Genomic DNA, 21529 nt, shown 5'->3' with positions numbered 1-21529 from the left:
CAGCCGGGCGCTGCACCCACGCAGCCACCCCTCGGCCCATGTCCGGCGCTAGCGGGACGCCATGCGCTTCCAAGTCCCCGGTGCAGCCCCGCCCCCTCGTTCTCAGGTGCCTCGCAGCCCTCTCCCCTGCTGCTGCTGGGGGCTGTAGTCCGGCGCAGCGCCCTGGGCGGTGGAACTACATTTCCCGGCATGCCGTGCTCCCCGGGCTGGGAGCGCCGCTGGCTGGCTCAGGCTGCGCGAGGGGGCTGCACCGGCGGCCGCTGTCATGTCCCTGCTGCTGCCGCTGTTGCTGCGTGGGGCTGGGGGCGCCTGTGGCGCGCTGCGCCCATGCTGCCGCGCCGCCGCCCGTCGGGAGCTCAGCTCCTCTTCCGGCGGCTGGGGACCCCCGGGCGGCGGGGCTGGGGTCCGGCCGGGGCGGCGCTCGCTGCTGGCCGGGCTGGCGGGGGCCGCGGCGGCGCTGGCCGGGCTGGGGCTGGTGCGGCGGGCGGAGATGGTGTCGCGGGAGGCGGTGGCGGAGGAGGAGGACGAGCTGTCCCAGCGCTGTGGGGATTTCATGGCCCCGCCGGTGAGCGGGCTGCGGGAGCTGCGGAGCCGGCGCCAGGACATGCGGAGCCGCATGGAGATGCTGATCATGGAGACCCAGAGCCAGGTGTGCCGCGCCCTGGCCCAGGTGGATCGCGGCGCCGCCTTCACCGTGGACCGGTGGGAGAGGAAAGAAGGTGACGAGCCGCGGGGGCCAGGGAGCGGGGCCGAGGGTGCAGGGCATGGAGTGGGAGCCTAACTGCGCGCACCTGGGGCGGGAGGGGGGTGAGTTTCACGCAGGGTGGGTGGACCGGAGGATCCTTACAGGGTGTTTGTGCCTGGCCGCACGTACTCTCGGTATAACAAAAAGTTGACAGATGGGCGATCGGGCGATCAGACCTCAGACCCACGGTGAAGCCTCACCCTGGGTAGATCGTGCCGACCGCTAAGATACCGGAGGGGATTGTTTCTCTCCTACACTTCCCCAGCTTGTCATGACTAGGGTGGGAAGCAGATCCTGTGGGTGTTAATCATTTGATCGGTCTGGAATAGATCACATCACATTACCACTGGTCAAAGAAAAAGAGAGGTGCCAAAAGGGGGCATGCTCGTGTGCATCATCTGGAGAATGTTATATCTGATTAACCGTTCCTCGTGCTATTAACCCTTTCCACTTGCCGCTTTCCTTTCCAATATCCGAGCTCTGCTGCACCCTGAAAATAACTAAGGAATTCCTAGGAACAGGTCTTTGTGTCTGTAGCAATTAAACAATCACTTAAAATATGTTGTGTTGAGTAACTCTTGCAAAATACTACAGTCATCGGTTGTTGCCAAACAGGATAGAGCTGTTTGATGTATGGACAGATTCTGTTTTATAATGATACTTTTCTTGCAGATATGACATTTCTGCCTCCACTCTCCAAGGCATAAATTCTGGGCATTACTCACAATCACACAGAGATTCTAAAAAGGAAGATATAAATGGTCAAGGCTTGAAAAATTTACCAGACACATACTATGTAGAAAAACAAACCTACTGTACAAAAGAAGGCTAGGCCCTACCAATGAGTCCAGAATAAACGTATTAGTGAGAAGTCTGGCTCTTCCTCAGGCCTTCCCAGCTCCAGGGAAGAGAAGAGTTGCTGGGATTTCTACCAGGATGCTTTCCATAGACCCCCCACCACCACCACCACCCTCAAGCAGGGTACATCTTCTATATTTGCCTTTGATTAGTAGGTGTCTGATAAATGTGAAGATCTCTCTTCCTTTAATTGCAAGAAGTTGTTGTTTTCCATCATTTTTCCCCTCTCCAGACCTACCCCTTCTCGATAGCCTCCTGACTGCTGGGGGTAGGAGAAAGGTTTCTTTTGAATCCTCCTTTCTTCCTACTCCCTTTCTCCTGAACAACTCCAGTACTTGCATCTATGGTTGCTCATTGCTTTCCCAAGCAGCAGTGTGAAACTGACATGGTTTGTGACAGTTTTGTTATTCCATTCAGGGTTCTGAATAGCAGGAGAGAAGCTAACTGGTGCCTTCTTATCCAAACACTACTGCTGCTTAGGAAAGTTATGAATAGCGTGTGGAAGCACAGAAGCTGTCTGAAAGTCAAGTGTAATCTTCCTGAATTATCTCCTTCCATTTCACAGATTCTCTTTACAATCATAAGAACTAGATTTTTGTTTTAAATGAAACTAAGTCCTGTACAAGCCCCCATAGTTGCCAGGGAATATTTCACTATTATTGCTGACAAGTGGGAGAGTGAGAATGGATTTTTCAAGGCTTCTAAATGATTTGGAGCAATCATAGTATTTTAAAATGAGAGATTTTGATAAAATGTGTCCCTTAATGAGTGACAATGAATGACTGAGAATGAAGTGTGGTATTAATTACAGTCTTTGGTTTCACTTTGGAGACGTGGAACTGCTTAAAACAAATTCAAATTCAGAAGAGAGTACTAATGGTACTTAAGCTGACCATTTATTCTTGCCACTTATGTAACTTGGGTCATTGGGAGGATTTTTTATGGCGAAAACTCTGCTGCACATCTGAAGTCAAAATCTGGCTATTTGTTTCTACTTGCAGTTACAAGTGACTCTCTGGTTTATAGTTGTTTCTAGCCAGGTTCTAGTAACTCCAGACTTGTCTGTGTTTCCAGTGACAGAATAAATGGGCTCTCTAGGTACTTCACGCAATCTATGGTCAGCCTGTAAAATTCACTGCTTCAAGAGGTGATTGTCAAATAATCGAGGGGGATTTGTAAAAGAACTAGATAATGTTATCATCATCAACATCATTTGTAGTTTTTCGAGGTAAGCAAAGGAGTCAAGATAGCCCACGAAAGCTTATGCTCTAATAAATTTGTTAGTCTCTAAGGTGCCACAAGTACTCCTGTTATTTTTGCGGATACAGACTAACACGGCTGCTACTCTGAAAGATAGCTCTTGAAGATCTAATGGTCACCTATACTCTACTAATCAGTGTTAAGAATTGGCAGGATAAGATGCTTCTGAGATCAAAACTTTCCTGGGGTTGTATTTAACAGGTGGTGGTGGTATCAGTTGTGTGCTCCAGGATGGCAACGTCTTTGAGAAGGCAGGCGTCAATGTTTCTGTAGTTTTTGGGCATCTTTCCGAGGAAGCAGCCCAACAGATGAAAAGCAGAGGAAAAACTCTGAAGACCAAAAATGGTAAAACATGCTACTTAAAATCTAATTGAGTCTACAGTGTTACTGAATTATTGTGTTGGAGACAAATAAACCAGACTTCTCTTATCTATGTTTTTATAAACTGCCTTACCATATTCAAACAGATCTTGAAGAAGGCCACATTTCTGAATGAAATTGTTTTTCTTCTCAGTGCTCTACAACTCTTCCTATAGCATGCATGACAGGTTCTAAACATGAACACCCACCTAGGAAGCTTTCAAATCTCCAAAGATTTGAATATCAAAATAAGTGTCACCTCCTGTCTTGTTGCTCTGTCTTGAGGACAAAAGAAGTGCAGCCAAAATTGTTTGAGAAATTACAAAATCCAGATTAAAGAGGAAAGGGGTATATGGACTATTAAAACAACCTCAAGGTGAAACAGGGTTCATTGATACGATGCCATGATATGTTTGCCGGAAGATTTTTTTTATTTTTTTTTTTAACTCTTGGCTCCTATTAGCATTGCAGTAACACTAGAGTGTAATTCAAGTCAAAAAAGGATCCAGTAAAAATGCCATGAGACGAAGGAGGAATATGGAATACTATATTTGTTCATGAATAAAAATCTTGTTCCGTTACACTGGACACACACACACCCCGTACAAATGTACAATTTAGATTTCTGTTTTTCTTTTGTATATAACTAAAGGGAACTCCTCCCCTCCCCCAAGTAAATTAGAACTTGTTGAGTTGTTTTGTTGCTGAAACAAAAGGCAGAATAGAACCCAGTTTCTCCTGGTCCCCATGCAGTCGTAGTAATACTTCTTTACTCACTGCAATAAGCCAGCATAACTTGGAAGATGCGCCTGAAGCAAGCATGTAAGGACTTACACTGCCATTTTTGGGTCTCTTTTCTGACCATAAATACACTGTAATAAATGACAGCTCACTATTGAAAGCTTGAGCTTGCTTTGCATTTCTCAAATTCCAAATGTTGCTGTTTGTTTGGAGGAGAAAATTGCAAGAGCTGGTATTGTGCTTGTGCACTTCATTTCAGCATTCACTAGATTAGATCCTGATTCTTCAGCTAGCTCCTATGGTCAGACCCGTTTAGTAGACATGCTGACTTCAATGAGACACCATGCAGAGCCAGTTGCAGAATTGGAGTCATAGTTTGGAAGCCTTCAGGTTAAAAGGTGTTGCATGTAAATTGTTCCTGTTCTTAACTACTGCTTTTTATGTATGTGCTGCTGTCTAGGTAAATTGCCTTTTTGTGCCATGGGTGTAAGCTCCGTTATCCATCCAAAGAATCCCCATGTTCCAACTATACACTTCAACTACAGATACTTTGAAATTGAGAACGCTGATGGTAAGATTTATAATGGTCTGGCGTGTGTACAAATATGGAGTCAAATTTTAAGGATGGAGCGTGACTTAGTGGTTAAAGCACAGGATTACAAACCCTTCTAATTCTGTTTCCAGCTATGCCACAAAATTGTTGAGTAGTATTGAGTAAGTCACTTAAGTACTGAGGTTATTTTAGGGTGACCAGATGTCCCGATTTTATAGGGACACTCCCAATATTTGGGGCTTTGTCTTATATAGGCGCCTATTACCCCCACGCCCTGTCCTGATTTTTCACACTTGCTGTCTGGTCACCCTAGGTTATTTTTAACTTTATTTTAATGAAATTTATCAATCTGACACAAGGAGGAGCCAACACCATGTGACCAATCACCAGTGGTCCATGGACCACAATTTGCAAAACCATTTTTTAGAGGAAGTGACTCATTTCCCTGCTATCTTCCTGCTGCAGGGTTAACTTAAACTAATATACTGTAGATGGCTCCTGACTATCATTACAAACCTGAGAGAAAATTTTTGTAAGCCCGTTCAGGGTAGTAACGACAAAAGACTAACCTTGTGCAATTGATACCACATGAGAATGGGCAGTAGTCAGGGCAACTGATATAACACTGCACAAACTTTCCTGCTTGGAGGTTAATTTAATAATTGTCTGGATTCATGAGTCATTTTCACCCATATAATATTAGTTTAAACTAAGCATTTACAGTGCTACTTTTGGGTACTCTTGAATTTAACGTTTGAAAGTAGTTGCAATTGTTGGTTTGTATCTGACACCTAGCATTGTATATGATTTGTGTTTGGAAATAAAGCAGTCGTTGCATGTCTGTCTTCTGTAGGGACTAAGCAGTGGTGGTTTGGTGGTGGAACAGACCTGACTCCAACTTACTTGAATGAAGAGGATGCTGTTCATTTTCACAAAACTCTGAAGGAAGCTTGTGATCAGCATAATCCAGAACTGTACCCCAAATATAAGAAGTGGTATGTGTGGGGAGATGTACTTGCATTGTTGTTTACCTTGGGTCGGATTTTTTGTTTTTTATTTGTGGGAAGGAGGCGGTATCAGACAACAGGCCGTGCTAATGCTGTTGCTTTAAGTTAGTTATTAGCTCACCTCACAAAACTATTGGGAATCTTAGTTAAGCATCTGAGAATGATATATAATTAGTGTGGTTTATCAGGGCCATGTTCTGCCCTCTGATATGTATGAGCAGCTCCCAGTGAACCTCCGCTGGAGCTGCCAGTGTGTATCTGGGTAAAATTTGGCCAGACATGTTTGTAAAGCACTTGGAGATCTCCATTATTCATATGCAACAAACATTTCAAATATGAATGTCTAAAATTGGGCTCCTAAATCGATATTTGTAGCCTGTTTTCCAGAGTTGCTGACACAGATCTCCTGTGTCAGCTTGGGCAAGTAACTTAACGTCTGTGTGTCTCACTTTCCCCATTGGTAAAATGGAGGAAAATAATAAATGCCCCTGTGAGATGGATGGTAAGGGTTAACTTATTACACTCTGAAAAGAACTGAGATCCTCTGAAGGGAGTGACTGCTATAGAATCACAAGCTAATTCGTTTGCTGCTCTTCATTGAAAAGAGTTTTCTACTATGATATGGGCTGTTTGCACTAATAATGTCTTTAACTGCTCTGTTTTTATAATTTTACTTGTTGCTAACCTATCTCTTAATAAATAATACTGTACAATATGGCACAACGTCTGACACGTAACTTGTGCAAGGTTTAGGTGATATAACTCTAAAGAACACACTCGCCCTCTGTTACAATTGGGAATGTTTTTGCAAGTTATACATGACTGAAATTGCCAACTGCTTTTATTTATTGATAACAATGCCTTTCATTCGTGCCTGCTGCCTTCCATATGAGCATCTCAAAGCACATTACAAATATTAAGCAATTAAACCTAGACCTTCATTCCAATGCCCTAGTCACAGGACCATCTATATCTCCTTGTAACACAAGCATATTTTTATTTATTTTGAATCTTTGGAGGAAGAGATGGGGGAAAGTAGCAGGAGATACAGATATTGGCGGGGTGGAGGAGGGAGGGAATGTCAGAAAGCAAAACCGTTGAGAACTTTCTTCTAGTTTCTATGAAATAGTGTTAGATGTGAGGAGCCACAATGGGGCATCTGAATTTTAGACCTTCCGAGCTGCAAAAGACCTATTGGTTTACTTTGTCCATTCTCTGCCAAGGGAGGGTTGCAGACCAAAAGTGCTTTGTCCAGTTTAATCTCTTTTGTGAATGTTTCAAGCAACTGGGCTTTCATGCCTCCCCCTGGGAGATTATTCCACAGAGCTCTCTGGTGAGAAACATTTTATTTATGGTTCAAGCTAAGAAACGTACTTCACTTTTTATCCCTCTGCTCCCAGATATCTTGTACATTGTTAGCCCATCCTAAACAATTCCTCTTCCTCGTGGGGGCAAGACCCTCGGGTGCAATTGCCAAAAGGAGTCGGAGGTAGTTTCTCTGCTCCCACTGAAATCCGTAGTAAAACTCCCATTGACTTCAGTGGGATCAGTTGGGCTAGCACTGCACTTTTGAAAATCCCACCCCAGCGTCTTTGCTGTCAGACAAAGCAGCCAATTACTGGGCTAAATTATATTACTCAGAACTAATTAGGGTGCTTTTGGGGGTGGGGGAAGGAGTTTGTCCTTGTTGCATGCAAGGGGAGCGTCCTGCTAGGTAAACAGCTGCAGCTTTCAATGACAAATGCATTGGAAGCTCAGCTGTGCATCACTTAAAGACATAGATTTAAGCTGACTGTCTCTCTTGCTTTGGAAGACGTAGCTGATGGCGCCCTTCAGTCTTAAAGCATAATGGATTGCTTGCTGCTCTGCGTCCAGTGTCTTATCTGCCACAAGCTATGGTATCCAGAGGAAGGGTAACTTCTTTCTGTAAGCTGCCAGCCTTTGTCTGAGTGTGAGAGATAAAGTGGGTGGTGTGAGTTCATTTTTGCTGTTATCTGGGGGCACGCTAGTTAATGTGCATATGATGATCTTCTCTTCAAGGAATCTCTTATGTAGTAGGATATATCCAAGTGCTTCTGTGCAGGTTGTTACAGTTCCTTTACTAGATGAGAAAGCTATTCAAGCAAGCTACAGAGGTTGAGGATAGCCAGTAGTGTAGGGTATGTCTGCTTAAAGTGTTAACAGATACCCACAAGGAAGGCTGTACAACCATTACTCATTATCAAGTGATGTATATGTATGCAGGGGAGAGGAGAGAATCTAGTGGAATTAGCATGCACTTCCTTGTTCCTTACTCAGAAGGCAGCATCAGGGAGGAATACACTCCTTCCTCTCCCATGAGGAGCGGAGATGAATCACTTCCTTCCTATGCAGACAGCCCAACTCTAGTGTTTGGTTTAAGAAGCAGTTGTCTAGGGACATGCGTGCTGCACCTGAACCCAACTTTCTCAAATGGAAAAGCTCGCGCTTATACTTGCTGTGCTAATTTCTGTCCTAAGTGTCTCATCAGGTTTATACTCTATGCTCTTCTGTTGAGTTTCACACGCTGTCCCACTGCTTTCTAAGGCCTGGTCTATGCTAGGGGTGGGTATCGATCTAAGTTACGAAACTTCAGCTACATGAATAACGTAGCTGAAGTCGACGTACTTAGATCTACTTACCACGGGGTCTTCGCTGCGGTAGGTTGACAGCTGACACTCCCCTGTCGACTCCACCTGCGCCTCTCGCTCCGGTGGAGTACCGGAGTCGGGAAAGCGCTCAGCAGTCAATTTATTGCGTCTTCACTAGACGCGATAAATCGACCCCTGCTGGATCTATCGCTCCGGAGGTAAGTGTAGACATGCCCTAAGTTTCACTCTCCACCCACCTTGGAATAAAAAGCTGATTCTCCCAGCAAAAGAGAGATGTCTTTCAATTTACAGTAACTTCTCCATCTCAGTGCATGTATGGCCCCACATTTTTGTTTTTATTGCTTGAGAGCAGCCATTGTGGGCAGATCTTATGAGATTCTAGTACTAAGAGAGAGACGGGATCTCCTTGGAGGAACCCTCTAACAGGAAAGGAGATACACTGTCCTCTTTTGTCTCAAAATGCACAGCTGTTCTGATATCAAGACTTTCTCATTCTGTCTCAAACTTGAAAATGGGTCTGCTTTCATGGGCAAATGTTGCTAAGATTTGTGAATCTTTCAAGTGTTTTTAAAAAAAACTAGTAAAATTGCAAAGGAGAGAGTTTTTTAGGGAGAAGGTGACATGGCAAAAACTTGTGTGCAGTCTTCCACAAAATAAAATGTGGATTTTGATACAGCTCTGGAAACAAGGGCTGCAGAGCTCAGTGAGATGTACCTTAATAAGACTTTTCCCCAGTTTCCTTGGTAAGGTGAAAGGTGTGGACTTGTACCCTTGAAGACTAATGTTTGCATACATAGCCACGTGTTTCAAAATCTGCTGTTGTGCTTGTTCGCACATGTGCAGTAGCTGATCTTTTTTCAAGGTAAGCAGTGTCGTGCTTCGTTATCCTGAGAGGATGATTTAACCCTTAATGGCAGCTAATGTAGAGCCTAGTCCTGCATGGTGCTGAGAATCTTTAGCTTTCATTTAAGTCAATGGGCGAAGATGGCATTCAGTATCTTGCAGGATTTGGCCTTTCATCTGCATTTCACCAGTCTAATGTCTGGGGTTTTGATTGTTTTACTCTGAACTTAGTGCACTAGCCTTGACATCTGGTTGTTGCTTCTTCCAGGTGTGATGATTACTTTTACATCAAGCACCGTGGAGAGCGAAGAGGGATTGGGGGCATATTCTTCGATGATCTGGACTCTCCCTCAAAAGAAGAAGCATTTCAGTTTGTGCAGAGTTGTGCCAAAGCCATTGTGCCTTGCTACGTTCCCATTGTGAAGAAACACTCCCATGACTCTTTCACACCAGAGGAAAAGTTATGGCAACAGCTTCGTAGAGGGAGGTGAGTAATGCAGGAACAAAATGTAACGTAGTGGAGTTGGGGAAGAGGAGAAAGTGAGACTGGTTCCTCTGTCATGACACGAGGGAAACTTACTCTTCTGTAACATTCCCACATTGAATCTTTGCAGAGTCACAAAGTTATGTTTTAAAAATAGACCCTGAAAATCCTACTTAAGTTGGTACAACTGCATTTTTAGGGTTTCCCCCCCACACACACACTTTTTAAAGGTGTTCAGGCTGATTCCATTTTAGAAGTATAGGATCCTATGCTGCTTTTGCCAGTACAAACTGAACTCTTCATAGTAAATGCAGTATTTTTGCCTGAAGAGATTTCTTTTGCATACTCTGAAATCCTTGGAACTCTCAAGAGTTCAAAGAGAGTCTCTTGAGCACTGCCAATGATACTCATTAGTAAAACATGAGGTTTTTAAACTAAGAGGAAATTGGCCAGCCCTGCTGGTACAGCGCTTGTGTTTTAATAATTCTGTAATACAGTGAGTATGGGGACAAAGATAAATAAGAATACAGACTAGGAAAAATCAGGCCATCCAGTTCCTGCATTTCTTAAAAGTAATAAAGTGCTTTATGTTGAACTTTCCTTTTTAATTTCTCTCTCCCCTTTGAAGAGCCCATCTTTATGATAGTGAAATTTAGTGAGGCAAGATGTCTTGCAGGACAGTATTGTAGTGGGCTTTCACATGCCTTTTGTCACTAGATACATAATGAAAAGGAGCTACTGCATATATGGCACTCCTTAAATACCTTGCTCTAGCAAAACTCCTTCTCTGTTGATTTAGAAATTCTCTGTAGCATAAAAAAGCTGAAGGGACTGAGAATCCCCTGTAAATGTCAGCTGTAATCCTTTTGTTAATTGCTGTGGTACTTCCTTCCTTCTACACGGTGAAAAATAACCCTTTTACTCCACCATTTCTATTCAAAATATGTATTGCTATTTCTTATTGTCTGGCTTCCTCCCTTTCTTCAAAGAAAGTGAATGAACCAGTAAAGGGATATAGAAGATATAGAAAAGAATAAGACTGCAGTTGAGTTTAGGTCCCTGTCCTACAGCCTTTACTCACCTGAGCAATCCCAATTACTTTAATGGGACTACTCACATGAGCAGAGCATTGCAGGATCAGGCCCATTGAATGGTTGTGGCAAACTCTGGAGGGTTGTGGGAAAATAGGTTTCCATTAGGTTGCAGCCAAGACCCTACTAGGCTGCTTACTACGTTTGATCTCCCTGCAGAGCCTTGGGCTAGGTTATTTTCATTCCTGAGCATGAAGATAAGGAGCCCCTCCCTTCACTGTCTCTCTCTTAAACTTGTCTGGTTGTTAAGATAGCCACTTCTGAATTGTAGGGGCTCTTTTCAGTGCCCTAAATGCTGGAGCAAGACAGTGAAAGCAGAGCGGCTGCTGCTGTGCCACGCAGGGTCCCCGCACTCTCCCATTTGAGGGGCTGAGGCAAAGAACAATAACAAAGACAGCTGGGCCACAACAGTGCTTCAGGTGTCCCAATTTGCATGTTGACCCCTACTTACGGAATACACCATGTGCCTCAGGAAGTGTCTCCGAGCTTTAGCATTTAGGTGGGGATTGAGCTTTTTGTGATCTGTCTCGAATGCTTTCCACTAAAATTTTATCTTAATTTCCTTCTTTCTTAACTCCGTACAAGAGAGTTGTGTCCACTTTTGCACTGGCAGGTGCTACCTCATTCCTGTATTTTAAATCATGAAGTGAAGTTCTTGTCTTATATAGCTTTCACTTTTAAATCTCTATCTATAGCCACTCTTGGGGTCAATGCTTGGAATTTTGAGTGGGTGTTTTAGCCCAGCAACTCGGGCAGGACAGGTCCAGCACAGCCTGGACAGAGTTCAGACAAAATATGGCAGTGGGGACTGGGGTGGGGTTGGGAGGCAGGTGTTACTGGATAATAGAGTTTCCTTTTCCCAAATCCCCCGCCTCACTCTCTCTCTGCCACTGTTCTGGGATGCTGGGCATTTTATAATTCCCTGCAGCTGACTCTGCCCTACACATCCTTGTATAAGTGCTGGGTAGCTGTGGGTCTTTCTTAGTGGGAGACTGTTTACCCTTTCCCTATTAGCTATCGGACAGGGCCACCACAGATCCTTACAATAGTCAAAAGGGAGTCTAGCTGGATGAGCTCCTTTGGAAAATGTCCCCTTTGTGAAAAGGATTGCATGCTGGGAAGATCAGTGTTGTAAGGGCACATGGCTCCTTTGGACAGAAAGGTTGCCCAGAACATGATGGCTGTAAATTCATTAAGTGGCTGTTTCATTAGAAAACCTCATCTGGAGACTTGCTAAAGATTTCACTGCCTCCATCTTGTATTTTATTTAGGAGGTAAATATGGCTTCTGATTGTAACTGAGAAGAGTTTCCATCGAGAGTTTAACCAGACTGCATATTGTGCATTGCCTTTGTGCTTATTAATGAGCTGAGTCTGTGGCTTGCAGGGTTGGTTCCAGTATTCTCTCAAATAGTTGTTCAAGAATGGAGTAGATGTTCACAGTTGAGTCATTGAGTTGACAGTCAATTCATTTTACTTATTTGGAAACCTCCTGTTCTTGTTTTGTGATGCCTGTGTGTGCAGTGAAAGTCTCTACTTCCTGTTGTTCACAGGAGGACAAGGCTACATACTCATTCCTGCACATATGCTGAAGGGGGACAGCTGGTTCAAACCAGGTGCTCTTTGTTCTGGTGTCTTGGGGTCAAGGAGACTGAAACTGACTATTGTTTGCAGCCTCCTGCTACATGCAAACATCAACCTATGTGACAGTAAATCTGTTTTTGTGCTAATCCTTTGTGTCTGTGTTATTCCCCCACAGGTATGTGGAGTTCAATCTTGTTTATGACAGAGGTACAAAGTTTGGCCTTGCAACGCCAGGATCCAGGATTGAAAGCATTCTTATGTCTCTGCCACTGACTGCCAGGTAAGGGAAAAGTTGCATGTTATTCACATGCTAGAACACTGTTTGTTTTCTTTCCCGCTGTCCAGTCTTGGCCAGGTATTGGCAGCAGGAAATGTACCTTATACATACCTGCAGACTATATATCGCTCCCCAATCCTACTGTTGTGAAACCAGCATGTTGCAGGGATGGACTGGTTTTATATGTTGAAGTACTCAGACGCTGCTTCCCTTCTCTACATGAAAAGTAGTTCCTAATAAAAGAATGAGAAAATGGAAAAGGTTAAATACTCTCTACTGCTTGGAATATCTTTAACTATTTTTTTTCCACAGCTCCCCATACACTTTTATGGTTCCCTGTCATTTCAGCAGCAGCTTGTTGCTCAGTGGACTATTTTACCTTCATTTTTAACCTTGGATTATTGCAGAGCTCCGTGTTTAGTTTTGACATTAGACAATGAGCTAAGCAGTGGGTGAAAGGACCCCATGCTGCAGTTTGTGCATTGGGGCAAGAGGGAAGTTGAAACCTAAGGGTTCCCTCCCCCGCCCCATCCATTGAATATAATGGGTGTAGAAATATCTATTCCTAACTTGAGATGAAATTTCAGTTGTGTGTGACTATGGCATCCACAGAAAGGCCCAGCCGTCCACACCCAATCAGAACACAGCTTTGGACAAGTGGTGTCCTGCCAGCCAGACTCTAATCGTTATATTCCCTCTTTGTTGTGCGCAGGTGGCAATACATGCACACGCCGCCAGAGAAGTCCAGAGAAGCTGAAATCCTGGAAGTCCTGCGCAATCCCAAAGACTGGGTGCACTGATGAATAGTGTGAGGGAGATGCTCAACTATAAGCAAACAACATGAACTCTTACCAACTGGCTCACTCAAACTGCCATTGCCTGGCAGTTCAGTGTCTGGATTTATATTCTTATCACGTGCCTTAAAAATGTTGTAAACTTGTCATCCTTTGCATGTTGGTGCAGTGTTTCACTGGCAGACACACTTTTCTCTGTCTGTTGCCTTGTGGCGGGTACGTGAGATATTAGTAGGACCAACTGATGTGTTCAGTAACTGTTTCAATTTGTCTAAACACACAATGGTATAAAATACTGTGAAATGTTCCCCTAAAGAATTAGTGTTTTCCAAGCTAAAGGTGAGTTGTGCCCTAAATTACACTGCTTGCTGTTAGGAAATTCACAGGAAATTTTAACATTTTAAAAATAATGTTCTTATTTGTTTCATAGTTAAATGAGTATCTCTGTTCTGGTGCGTATTAAACCTCTTTTTAAATTCAGTTTCAAATACTTTATATCACAGTTATTTTTCACTAAGGGACAGATTTTTAAAGGTATTTTGGTGCCTGACTCCCACTGACGTCAGTGGGAGTTAGGCACCAAATTGGATTGGGTGCCCAAATACTTTTTTTAAATCTGGCCCTGCATTCCTAAAAATGTAGTTCCGTGGAGTGGTGGTTGCTTTAAAAAACAAGTTGAAACTCCACTGAAAGCAGGTAGGAAACATTTGACTCTGGGCCAGCTAAGGAAAATTAGCTCCCTTGCCTTTTTTTCAGACCTACCAAGCAGAGCTATGTTAAAGACAGACTGCACAAACAAAATAGTGAAGCCATACATTTTAAGGAAGATGTTTTTACTTTTAGTCATATCCCAACCATCAAGACTGCAGTATAAAAAATGTTTTATCAATGTGCTTTGTAGATCAAAAATCCTCTAAGATGTATTAAAATTCACTAAAACAGAGCAAAAAGTATGTTTAAACAAAGTGCTGACCCAAAAGAGGAGGAAATCCATCTATATACTAGTTTTTACACTAGGTTTTATTTACATGAATGTACTTCTGAGCTAAAGCATCCTTCACTAACTGCTGACTCTGAGGCCTTTAGGGGATGGTGGCAAAGATTGTAGAGAACACTTACTATAGGAGGGAAGTTGTGACATGCTGCACTGTACACTCTCACAGAAGAACATCCAACATTGTTAAATGTGGGTGTCAAAAGTTAAGGACTGAAATCCAGGATGCATTCAACCCCCCTTGATTATGTGGAATAGTCCCTTACTCCTTAAATAACTCCGTTCATGTCAAAGGGACTACTTGAGGAGTAAGGCACTACTCAGTATGAACAAGTGACAGAATCTCACCCCTTCCATGTCCGGGTATCTAAGGCGGCCTGGTCTAAACAAAGCTGCACCAGTTTAGCTAAAGGTCTGATCTTAAACCAACTTAGTTAAACTGGTGTAGCTTTGTGTGGCACTATTATATTTACTTCAACCTGGCTTATAGTAGCTTAGTTTGCACTGACAAATTTAAACCAGGTATAAACAGGTATGAATGTCCACATAGAGACTTGCACTAGTTAACCTGGTTTACTAATTCAGTTAAAGTTAAACCAATGGGCAAACCCCAAGTGGACTGACTTTCAAAGGTGCTCAGAATCTTTGAATATCAGGCCTTTTTTTTTATTTTTTTTAGGTGTTTATAGAATCCCAAATCTGAAAAATGTGCCCTGTTTGTTTTAGCAAGATGGTATTTACAGCTTTCTTCTGTTTGCTATTTGACTTGTCATTTGACACTACTGAGAAACTGAATAAAGTGGCTAGCGCTGCAAATGTGTTAGTGGTCACTGGTTTCTCATGGTGAAAGAGCAAAAATTATGGAAGTAATTTAATCACAGGCAGGGCCGGCTCTAGACACCATCAAACCAAGCACGTGCTTGGGTCAGCACAATTTCAGGGGTGGCTTTCAGGGCCCCTTTTTTGCTTTGGCAATTGCGCTTCCAGGGGTGGGTTGTTTTTTTTTTCTTGGGGCAGCAAAAAACCTAGAGCTGGCCCTGATCACAGGTACTTTTTAAACAATCTATTCTAATCCTATTCACAAATAGGAGTGTGAGTGCCATGGTAAGCACAAGCCGAGTTCTCTGTTAGCCCTTGCAATTTTATCATCAAGCTTATGATATTTGGTGGTTTTCTTAAAGCCCCGGCTCTCAGGGGCAAGTGATTACCGGAGAATCTCCGCTTTCTGCTTCCAGAGAAAAGCCTGAAACCATGAACAGAGTTCTGTTAGTCTTAAAGGTGCCACAGGACCCTCTGTTGCTTTTTACATGAACAGAGTGTAATTCAAAGGTTCAGAAGCCAGAATGCCAATAAAAAGAACCCATTTTGTGACTTTGTGACTCCTGATGTTTAGCAGCTGACTCTTTTTTTTTTTTTTTTTTTTGAACACTTGGGGTTGGCAATAAACGTATAGGATTTGCTACATATTGGCTGATGCTGTAAAGGGAGGAAGGTCTGATTTCCATAACTAGTGCTATGAACAAATTACTCTGAGACCAGATGCCCCTTCTAGATAGCATAATCTTCCCAGAAAGCCTCTATCTAATTGCCCTAAGTGCAGGGAGCTCAGCAACTGGAGCAGAAACAAGGCAAGCATGTTAGATAGTGAGGGTTTCTGAGCCTTGGCAGTAACCGCAAGGAGATTGGCTAGGTCTGCTCTACATTCTTCCCTTGATCTCTCTGGGACAAATTGATTTCATTAGCTGATTTTTTTTCCCTATATGAAGTTCACAATGTCTTTTATTTTGGGGTGATCTACAGAATCAGTCCTCTCCATCCACTGATCTTAATGTTCCTGACTGTCGTGACCCTGGACCAAGATTGATGCTTGCATTGGGTGTTATCAGTGTGAAAACTTAACTCTTCATTTTTTGAACAGCTACAAACAACATTCAGTAATGACATCTGGGGCTTGCAGTGTTTACCATGGAATACCAGGTCAGAGGGTCCAGCTGGTAGCGCTAGGTGCCATGGGGCTAGTAGAAGCCCCTGCTTAGTAAACAGGAGATCCTGGGTTATCACACTTCCCAGAGATTATTCAAGACTTCATCCTTCAGAGAAAGCTAAAGGTAGAGTTGCTGCACCAGTCTCTTCTTGAGATAAACTTCCCCCACTTTGCTAAAATTAGGATGCTTTTGCAAAAGAGAACTTGATATTTCCAGTGTTCATCTTAAGGACCCCTAACCTGTGGGGGTGAATTCTTCTCTGACATAACTGTACAGAAGACATAGTTGACCATCAGTTGAGCTAATGTGAAATTAGAGGGGATAAAACTGCTGATAATGCTCCATCCCAGTCTTGACTATGGAGAGAGTCATCCATTGCTCCAGGATTTTACTCCATGGATTGCATTAGGCAAGAGCAGCCTGTTAATTTCTTTGATTAAAGGGAAATGGTACCAGCAAGTATTGTAGATGAGGAAAGTCCCCTATTCTCTGAACAGAAAATGCCACAATCTGCCAGCATGGGACCCTGCATTTCCTAGGCTGCTCTAGACAGGTAGCTGGGAAGAGATCTGAGTTTTTCAATCACTCAGTGAATTATTAAGAAGAATTAATATGATTTCCTCAGTTTCCCTCCCTCCTTGTAAACTCCCCCATCCTCTCCAAGTAGCCAGCAGCTCACCTTCCCCCAAATATTTTCCTCCACGTTTTTAGTCGTGAGTATTTAAAATTAGCAAACTAAAAGAGAATGTTGATGAAATGTCAGGGACTTCCTTGATGTGCTGCAATGTAGCCTCAGGTTAGTAAGAGCTAGAGCTAAGAAAAGTATGGATGTATTTTTCACAAAAAGAACCAGGCTGCGGAGACATCAGCAGGAAGGAAGCAAGTACCTGTTTGTACCAGGTAGTTCTGGCTGAGGGGGGTTAAAGTAATGGCTTAGAAATCAATTGGGATCTCCCTAGGCAGGTTTGATTCCTACGAGCTGTGTGTTCCAATGAGTCTTATTTCTGCTGCCAGCAGATTTATTTTCCCCCAAGCCACAGAAACAAGCAGCCACTCCCACTTATCCTGGCTTTTCCCATAACCCTTTTCAACCCAGCAGTTAAGAGGCCTTGCTTCTAAAGAGAGGCCATTTCACGTGCTGCTATGTAATTTTCAATAAACTTTATCATCAATGATCTCGGCAAATTAATCTAAAGAATGGGTAACCCAGCCCCAACAGAGAGACTTTGCTGGGATTGGTGTGTTAATCCAAATCCCTTCACTAAGGAAATCGGGATGGTTTTAGCAGCCCCCATGAACACACTGCTGTGAGCCTTGGCAGGAATTCCCACAAGGGGCTAGCCAGAGAGCTATGCCTTTTACCTCGGCGTCTCTCTGGAGCAGTTCAAAGGTTGAGTGCATTGGCTGTGTTTCCCCAGATCAGTTTCATCATGCTTTTTCCCTCTGAGTGATTTACAGCATCCACAATATTCAATCAGTGGCTTCAGACTCCTAACTATCCCTCATGTCACCACTAAAGACTGTTCACTGTGTTACTGTTGCTGAGTTTCTGTACAAGGCACAATGGTGCATTATTTGGATGGCTATAAGAGGTACAAGTAAAGTTGAAGGCAGTTTCCAGAATTCAAAAGCATTTACCCCTTTTAGAGCCCATAATGCAAGAGCTCACTGTTGATTGGCTACTTAAGGCACCTGCCTAATAAATAGGAGGTGCTGGGGTCAAGTCCCACCAGTGCCCCGGTACTTACTTCCTTTCCTCTGACCTTTAGGAAAAGTTTAGATCTCCCTGACAGCAGAGCTGCAAGGCTCACTCTCAGCTGGTGCAATTCACTTCACACAGCCTGTAGAAGCTGTCATCATGAGCAAAGCTATTTCAGTGGGTTTCTTGATTTTTGGTTCCAATCCTCCCTGGAACTTTTGGGGGTTTCCGCCCGATACATGGACAAAACCCCTGATGTATTGCTGGGCCCTGAGATTGGAGAGATTTTCAGTCCTTCCCAGGGCTGGATTTCCAATTAGGCACACTAGGCACGTGCCTAGGGGCCTTGGGTGGCAGGTATCGTAGGCTGGGGGAGGCTGTGCCTCCCCAAACAGCCTGGTGTGGCCTGCCCACACTCCACTCCCAGGTCCCCTCCTGCCATTCCCAGCGTTCTGCCCTGGCCCAGGCTGGCTGGGGCTGGAGCTTGGGGTGGCTGGCACTCAGGCTGTGCTGCCCACCTGGCACACTGAGGCCAAGGGTGTTGCTGCGGCTGTGCCGCCCACTCCACTAGGGTCAGGGGCACTGGGGGCATGCGGCCGGGGAGGGGGCCACTGATTTGGACCAACTTCTGTTGGTGAGAGACAAGCTTTCAAGCTTACGCAGAGCTCTTCTTCTGGTCTGGAAAACCTACTCAGATGGTCACAGGTAAATACAAGGTGGAACAGATTGTTTAGCATAAGTAGTTAACACATATTTCAAGGGAACATTCAAGGTGAAGTGGCCTGTTAACACCTCTTCTGTCACAGCAGGGAGGGGACAAAGGCAGCTGGGAGGGATGTTAAGTGGGTTACAGATTATTGTAATAAACCATAAATCCAGTGGCTCTATTCAGTCCATGATTTTTAGTGTCTAGCAGAATTATGAATTTAAGCTCCCAGCTTCATCTTTTGAAAGTGTCGTACAGGTTTCCTTTGAGGATGAGAACTAAGACATTGGCTATAGAGTGATCACTTTGTGAAAAGTGTTCACCCACAGGTGATGTGTTTTTTGTCTTTTAACATTTTCTGGTGTTAACCATTTATGGTTATTGTCTGGTTTTCACATGCTTTTCATCTTTAGCTAGCATCCATCTAACACAGTGGTTTTCAAACTTTTTTTCTGGTGACCCAATTGAAGAAAATTGTTGATGCTCGTGACCCAATAGAGCTGGGGATGAGAAGTTTGGGGTGTGGGACGGGCTCAGGGCTAAAGCAGAGGGTTGGGGTGTGGGGTGGGGCCAGGAATGAGGGGTTTAGGGTGTGGGAGGGGGCTCTGGGCTGTGACAGGGGGTTGGGGTGCAGGAGGGGGTCAAGGTTCTGGGCTAGGGCTGGGGGATTTGGGGTGCAGGAAGGGGTTCCAGGTTTGGAGGGGCTCAGGGCTGGGGCAGGGGATTGGGGCATGGACTTACCTCCGGCAGGTCCCGGTCAGCAGCGCAGCTGGGGTGCACCGCGGACCGCTCTGTGCCCCGGATGCAGCCAGCAGCAGGTCTGGCTCCTAGGCGGAGGCATGCAAGCGGCTCCGCGCAACTCTCGCCCGCAGGCACCACGCCCCCAGTTCCCATTGAGCAGCTGCAAATAGCATTATTTCTTTATGTGACAGGGGAAGCAGCAAGATAGATGTATCATACTTTTCAATTTGATGATGTGGCAGAGAAAGAAAAATACAGGTCTTAAAGAATAAGTTGGAGGCATGCTGTGGACCTCAAAGAAATGTCACATGTGAAAGGCACAGATTTTTCACCAGAAGTCAGACAGATGGGGAAAGTAGAGACTAATATGTGACTGATTAAAACTGGCAGCATAATCTTGCAAATTTGGAGAACTCTGTGAATCGCTCATTAAAAACCAACAGAGAGTCCTGTGGCACCTTTAAGACTAAAAACATCTGTTAGTCTTAAAGGTGCCACAGGACTCTCTGTTGCTTTTTACAGATCCAGACTAACACAGCTACCCCTCTGATCATTAAAGACCGTGTTGTGTGTAGTATTGTGCCATTCTCAGCGCAAGCCAGGTTGTTGAAGGAGACTAAGGCTATGTCTACACTGGCAATTGAAAGACAAAACTTTTGTCTTTCAGAGGTGTTAAAAAAAAATCTCCTGAAAGACAAACGTTTTGCCGACAACAAGTGCCAGTGTGAACTATGCTTTGTCGGCAGGAGCGCTCTCCTGCTGACAACGCAAACACTGTCATTGGGGGTGGAAGTTTTTTGTTGTCAGCAGAGCCGACAAACAGCGGCTACATAGCGCGACTTTTAGCGGCAGGGCTGTAGCAACCAGGGCCGGCTCCAGGGTTTTGGCCGCCCCAAGCAGCCAAAAAAAAAAAAAAAAAGCCGCGATCGCGATCTGCGGTGGCAATTCGGCGGGAGGTCCTTTGCTCCGAGCGGGAGTGAGGGACCATCCGCCGAATTGCCGCCGAACAGCTGGACCTGCCGCCCCTCTCCGGAGCGGCCGCCCCAAGCACCTGCTTGCCAGGCTGGTGCCTGGAGCCGGCCCTGGTAGCAACACAGCCATGTCGCTAAAAGCTGTGTAGTGTAGACACAGTCTAATTTAACCCTTGAATGTGCTGTGGACATATGTCATGCTGATGAAATGACTGCAATACTATCAAAGGGGCTGGGTGAACCAGAAAAACATGTGCATACATTGCAGCATAAATCTGCCTTTAGTAAACACCCAGACTCGCAGGCATGGACTGGAGGGCATCCTGCTGCTAATAAAAGCCTGAGATCAATATTAGTAAAAAAAAGAGCAGTCAGAGGCAATTAAAGGTTGTTAGAAATGTGGCCGTAGCCATACCACAAGGAACTGCCCTGCATGTGGGCAAGAATGCTGAAGATGTGGCAAACACAATCATTTTGCCAAAATGTGCAATTCTGGAAAGGAAAAGTCCCATGGCAAACAGATGTTTACCCTCACAGAAGCAGATGAGCATTCATAAGAGCTGTTCCTCAGTACAGGGCCGGCTCCAGGCACCAGCTGAGCAAGCTGGTGCTTGGGGCGGCAGACTGTTCGAGGCGGCATTCGGCCCAATCCTAGGGCGGCACGGTCGCTTTTTTGTTGTTGTTGTTCTTGTTCCGCTCCGGCCGCCCTGTAGGGGGCGGCAGCGCGGAGAACCAGAACGCCCTGCAGGGCAGTCCTCTTCCTTCCCTCCCCGCTGACCGGAGCGGAGCCCTCACGGCAGGCGGCAGGAGGTGGCGCAGTGGGAGGGGCCGCGTGGCAGCGCCCCTGCTGTAGCCCTGGCCGCCCCCTTCTCTCTCTCTCTCTCCCGCCCGCTCCCTCCCCCTCCCCCCCCCCCCCCCGCCGGTCCCCCTGCACCCGAGCTCCAGCCGCGCCGCAGGTTTTTTTTTTTTTTTTTTGCTTGGGGCGGCCAAAAAGCCAGAGCCGGCCCTGCCTCAGTATGCTGAATACTGAGCCTCCCAAGGATGAGTGGAATGTGGATTTGCTCATTAATGATCACAAAACCGTGAGGTTTTAAATTCACAGCCACAGGCCAGTGTTATGCTTGTAAAATTATACAACACTTTAAGGGCCAAACCACTTCACAGCTTGAGTATCGATAACCTATTCAGCAGAAAAACTGCAAGTATG

General features: G+C 44.9%; 1 protein-coding gene across 1 annotated transcript; it reads left to right on the top strand.

The window, feature by feature from the left end:
* The first annotated feature begins 265 nt into the window (after nt 1–265).
* On the top strand, nt 266–15036 carry CPOX (coproporphyrinogen oxidase). The gene is made up of 7 exons (XM_065398920.1): nt 266–719; nt 3065–3208; nt 4425–4535; nt 5371–5512; nt 9266–9484; nt 12331–12435; nt 13145–15036. Exons 1-7 carry the CDS (start codon nt 266–268, stop codon nt 13230–13232), a joined length of 1263 nt encoding a protein of 420 aa, XP_065254992.1. The 3' UTR covers nt 13233–15036.
* Nucleotides 15037–21529: the final 6493 nt, after the last annotated feature.

Source organism: Emys orbicularis, chromosome 1 (assembly GCF_028017835.1).
Source record: "Emys orbicularis isolate rEmyOrb1 chromosome 1, rEmyOrb1.hap1, whole genome shotgun sequence".
Classification (NCBI taxonomy): Eukaryota; Metazoa; Chordata; order Testudines; family Emydidae; genus Emys; species Emys orbicularis.
The sequence above is the reverse complement of the archived record's forward strand: the minus strand, read 5'-3'. Positions and strand labels throughout refer to the sequence as shown.

Coding starts and splice junctions, on each gene's coding strand:
- CPOX (XM_065398920.1), top strand. CDS start 266: ATGTCCCTGCTGCTGCCGCTGTTGCTGCGTGGGGCTGGGGGCGCCTGT. Junction 3,209..4,424: donor AACTCTGAAGACCAAAAATG/GTAAAACATGCT, acceptor GCTGCTGTCTAG/GTAAATTGCCTTTTTGTGCC. Junction 12,436..13,144: donor TCTCTGCCACTGACTGCCAG/GTAAGGGAAAAG, acceptor TGTTGTGCGCAG/GTGGCAATACATGCACACGC.